Source organism: Mus caroli, unplaced genomic scaffold (assembly GCF_978045245.1).
Source record: "Mus caroli unplaced genomic scaffold, Mus_caroli_1 scaffold_6, whole genome shotgun sequence".
NCBI lineage: Eukaryota > Metazoa > Chordata > Mammalia > Rodentia > Muridae > Mus > Mus caroli.
Window position 1 is genome coordinate 112,231,681 of NW_028227261.1, and position 5,373 is coordinate 112,237,053.

A 5,373-nucleotide genomic window follows, 5' to 3' on the forward strand; every position below is an offset into this window, starting at 1 on the left:
GACCTGGCAGGTGAGAGTCCTAGGGGAATTTCTGTGTCCTCTGGTTCTTCTCGTTCCTTGTGTGAGTAGGGATGAGCTTGTGGCTAGGAGAGCCATCTCACTCCCCCTAATAGGTTTATAGCTTAAGAACAATTGGGGGGGCTGGTGAGATGGCTCAGTGGGTAAGAGCACCCGACTGCTCTTCCGAAGGTCCAGAGTTCAAATCCCAGCAACCACATGGTGGCTCACAACCATCCGTAACGAGATCTGGCGCCCTCTTCTGGAGTGTCTGAAGACAGCTACAGTGTACTTACATATAATAAATAAATCTTTAAAAAAAAAAAAAAAAGAACAATTGGGGCCACTCAGATCTCTCTAATGGCTGCTGTCTAAATGGCTTTAGTGTAGATTTAGAATACCTTTAGTGAATTAAATTAGGGTATTTTTTTTAAGTCTGACACCCGATTAAGTTGTTAAACATCTAAGACTCAGAAGATTACTCTTGAAAAGTTAAACATTGACGTAAGGGTGAGAAATAATTCTGACTGGCCAGTCTTGGCATTTGAATGGCAGATGGTGTGATCTTTTCTGTTCTGTGGGTGACAGTCATAGCATACCTTGCCACCATCACTGGGAGAAATATTTCCTAAATATGAAGGCTCTCACTGTTGTCCTGAGGTTCAGCATGGGGGTCACCACCCCATAGAAGAGGGAGAGGAGCTTGTCTGCAAGGTCCTGCTTGTCTGCCCCAAGTGGGTCCTTGGACTTGGGCTTCCAGTACATGAAGAGGATGGTCCCATAAAAAATGATCACCACGGTAAGGTGGGCAGAGCAGGTGGAGAAGGCCTTCTTCCTCCCCTCAGCAGAGGGGATCCTCAGGATGGTGGAGAGTATGAAGATGTAGGAGACAAAGATGAAAAGGACAGGGACCCCCAAAAACATTGCATTAGCCACTGCCATGCTGATGACATTGATGGAGATGTCAGCACAGGCCAGTTTCAGGACAGCCAGGATCTCACAGGTGAAGTGATTGATGGCATTGTCCCCACAGAAGGGCAGCCACATTGCCAAAGATGTCTGCACTGTGGCAGTGATGCTTCCAGCCGCCCAGGAGCCGGCGGCCATGGGCACATAGGCAGCCTTGCTCATGACCACGGGGTATCTAAGGGGGTTGCAGATGGCTACATAACGATCAAACGCCATCATGCCCAGGAGCACACACTCCGTGGCTCCCATGGCGAAGGAGAGAAACATCTGCACGGCACAGCCCGAGAAGGAGATGGTCTTCCTGGGGGTCAGGAAGCTGTCCAGAAGGAGGGGGACAGAAGAGGTGGTATAGCAGATGTCCAGGAAGGAGAGGTTCCCCAGGAAGAAGTACATGGGCGTGTGTAGGTGGGAGTCGAGGATGCTCACCAGGATGAGGATGCCGTTGCCCAGCAGGATCACCAGGTACATCAGCAGGACGAGCACGAAGAAGGTTTTTTCCAGCTTTGGGTGGGTGGAGAGGCCCAGGAGAATGAAGCTGGACACAGGGGCGGTCTTGTTGGATCTCTCCATGTTTCCTCCTATGTTGCAGAAACACAGAAGGTCACTTTCAGGCTTCTCTGATGCCTATAATGCCAAGGGAACCTGTGAGAAAGAACTCCTTGAGGAGCAATTGGCTCAGAGCTCTGATGATCTGTGGGAATTGGTCGTCCGTGTTGTTCTGAGTCAAAGGCAGGGACCCTGAACGAACAACACCTGCTTGGTGGTATCTAACCCTTGCAGAGATGTTTGAAATGTCATCTGAGTAAATTTAATTTTGTTCATCACATTTAAAACAGGTATCACACATTTAGCCGAGGTTGGACCACTTGTGGGCAGTTCATTTGACTCAGCTGTGGCAAGAAATATTATATTTTACTTGAAAAATTTCACCCAGGAAGCCTCTGTTTGGTTGAAAGCCCTGCTACTGTTTGTCCTCAATTCCTGTGCATCCCCCATGTGAGTACTTCTGTGGGCTGCCTTCTTCTTCTTCTTTCCTTATGCGACTTCATGATGTACATGGTCCTGGGCCACTTGCTTGTCCATTAGTATATTCACACAAATACCAAGTTCTTCTGGAACGTGCATTAAAAGAACTGTCACTGACAATCCCTGTCATTGGCCAGGGTATGGGAATTGCTAAGCCCTTCCTCCTCTGTGGAGACGCTCACCTTGGACCTCAGTTACTGAGACACTCGTCCACGTGAGGAATCCTCCTCTGTGGAGACACTCACCTTGGACCTCAGTTACTGAGACACTCGTCCACGTGAGGAATCCTCCTCTGTGGAGACGCTCACCTTGGACCTCACAGTTACTGAGACACTCGTCCACGTGAGGGATTCTGGATGCTGTGAATTGCTCTCTGTGGCTTCTGTACACATCCCTGCTCTGCTCTTTCCTCTCACTGTTGGATTCACCATGGCACTTAACATGAGGAAGGAAGCCAGGAAGGTGGCTGGCCCACAAGAGTTTCTTTATTCTTTTAAAAGTGTTCGCTTGGCAACGTCAGTCTGACTCCCCAGGATCTACATGGTAGCAAGAGAAAACTGACTCCCACAATCATCCTCTGACCTCCCTGAGCGTGCCTTGGTGTGCACACGCCCCCACACAAATACAAATGTAACTTTAAAAAGTGTTTCTTAAGGTCTAGGGAGCTAACTCAGTGGTAGAGTGATTGCCTTTGGACTTGGGCTACACACAGACAGACACACACACACACACACACACACACACACACACACACACACACACTGTGCTATCTTACCTTTTTGATAAGTATGCTGATAAAAATCGCTTATTTAAGGTCTGGAAATAACCCTTCAGTCAGAAATAGCTCATCTGGCTTAGGCATCAGCCAAGGAGTGGGACCCTTAGCTCACGTTTTGTTTTCTTGTTTTGCTCTCTGTTTGGATAAAACCACAAAGGACCTTTGGAGACATACACAAAGTCATTTAAACCCACTTTGCTTTTGGGATTAATCCAGTCCCTGACGTGATTTGAAGTTACAAAACTGAAGTGACAAAGTTAAGAAAGTTTCTGTCCTCCTGGGACCACATCCCCATGATCCAATTATTCTGAAATCCCTCCAGAAATACTTTGTTTCTGCCCGAGTTGTTGACAAGCACTGGAGCAGAAGGGTCATCCTGGCCCTGTTGCAATAGAGGCTGATAAGAACTCTCAGCACAGACACACAGTGTCTATACTATACTAATACTATACTAATCTGGGGAGATTGTGAGACCCACACATTGCAAAAGGGAAATCCTTGTGGCTTCAGATGCTCGGCTATTTGCAAATTCAAGAGCTCAGTACTTTACAGAAGCAAGACACCTCAAGGGTTCCTGGACCCAACCCCAGAAATTGCAAGCTCCTGCCACAGTCCAGGCATAAAGGGTGTTAGAAGGGCCATAAGTAAATCTGACCATGATTCTTGACACTTGCCACCAAGCCTGCCAAACCTGATGACCTGAGTTTGAGCCCCAGGGCTCACATGGTAGGAGAGAACTGAAGTCCTGCAAGCCATTCCCTGACCTTACATGTGGTATACATGTGCAGTGACACAAACCTGGACCTATATACACATTAAGTAAACACATGCAATTATAACTTAAGAAGAATAGCAAATATATACTGTTTGAGAAAAAATAAAAATCACATTATGTGTGCCTTACTCAGGATGAAAACTATAAACTAGAATTTTCCAGTACATGATGAGGCCTTGCTCTGCCTCCTCACTCCAGGACTTTGGGAACGCCTCCTCTCCCTCCTGAAATAGACTTCCTTCTATTTCTTTGAGAGTGATGACTACTGACTTCTGTAGAAGTTACTTCTGGGCAGAGTCCCATGATTCCCTGCCTGCCTGGGAGCCAACAGCGCCCAGGTATTATGAAGTGCTCTTTCCCAGGTCCATTAAAGCCCTGTGGTGCTTGACCTTAAGATTATCCAGTTGAATCTGGTGTGATTAGGTGAGGAACCATATTTACTGAATGGAAAGGATTCTACATGCCAAAGTGCAACCATGAGGAGCAGAGACTGGCCCTTGGAACAGTCATCAAAGACCACAGACTACCAACAAGAGAACCCGAGTTGCGCCAAAAGTCTAAATGAGCTTGGAAGAGGCGTCTTGTCTTGTCTTGCCTGCCTCCCTCCCTCCCCCTCTTTCTTTCCTCCTCCTCCTCTTCCTCCTCCTCCTCCTCTTCCTCCTCCTACTTCTTCTTCTTCTTCTTCTTCTTCTTCTTCTTCTTCTTCTTCTTCTTCTTCTTCTTCTTCTTCTTCTTCTTCTTCTTCTTCTTCTTCTTCTTCTTCTTCTTCTTCTTCTTCTTCTTCTTCTCCTTCTCCTTCTCCTTCTCCTTCTCCCTCTCCCTCTTCCTCCCTCCCTCCCTCCCTCCCTCTCTCTCTCTCTCTCTCTCTCTCTCTCTCTCTCTCTCTCTTGTCCCTCCTTTATTTCCTAGCCCTCAACCACTCTTACTTAGACATCTCACGTATAGAACTGTGAGATAATAGTTGGGGATTGTTTTAAGCTGTTAACTTAGTGTCACTCGTATTGCAGCCAAGGGAGAATAATAACCTGTTCTTGATTCCTTTCATGGCTCTACCACCTGCAAAAAGATCAACGTAAATGAATTGTTCCATTGAGAAATGAAGTAAGGATTGCAAACTCAGCCTTCTACAAAAAGGGGCATGCTTGCTTCTGTGTGAGGGAAAACTCACACAGTAAATTCAGGGTTTTGCTAGCCCTTTCTGGGTAAACCAGGCAAGGTTGCAGTGTAACAAGGGACCAGACATGTGGTTGGGAAGAGCAGTAGAGGAGAGGCTCGTTTCATGTTTGCTGCTTCCCAGTGCTCTCTTTGATTCCCTCCTAGAGGTGATGAGGGCAGAGCGCTGTGTGGGTAGAGTGGGACCCTCAGCAAGTCCATCAGTGGGGCAGAGCGAGGGGAAGAGTTGAGTGAGCACATGCTTACAGTGAGAAGGTTGGGGGCTGGGCTGTCTGGGGCACTGGACTTCAAGTTTATCACCCCAGACAACAGGCTCTGTAGAAGGCAGCAGGGTCTGGAGAACAGAGCCCCACAGAGACCTGTTTCTGGAGTGCCAAGGCTGGTTTGCCTTCCCTGTGTGTCTGCTTTCAGAGTCCTACAGGCCCCTCATCCTGGGTCATAGACTAGATTCCTGTCTTTTAACTATCTTCCCATTTAGTGCTTTACTCTTTCTTTTCTGGTGGAACACATTCTTGAATAGCTTCTTGAGAAAAGTATATTGAAGACCTTATATGTCTGAACGTATTTTACCCAATTTTTATAAATGGCTGAGATTTTGGTGTTGTGTATTAGTCAGGGTTCTCCAGATAAACAGAACCAATGTGTGTGTGTGTGT

General features: G+C 47.1%; 1 protein-coding gene across 1 annotated transcript; it reads right to left on the reverse strand.

The window, feature by feature from the left end:
• Window positions 1-606: 606 nt before the first annotated feature.
• LOC147004358 (olfactory receptor 13C7-like) lies at window positions 607-1,536 on the reverse strand. Its single transcript, XM_085839536.1, has one exon. The coding sequence runs from the start codon at window positions 1,534-1,536 to the stop codon at window positions 607-609; it is 930 nt and encodes a 309-aa protein (XP_085695662.1).
• Between the last annotated feature and the right edge of the window lie 3,837 nt (window positions 1,537-5,373).

What these genes read in the sequence shown, in the direction of transcription:
- LOC147004358 (XM_085839536.1), bottom strand. Translation starts at nt 1,536, where the DNA reads ATGGAGAGATCCAACAAGACCGCCCCTGTGTCCAGCTTCATTCTCCTG.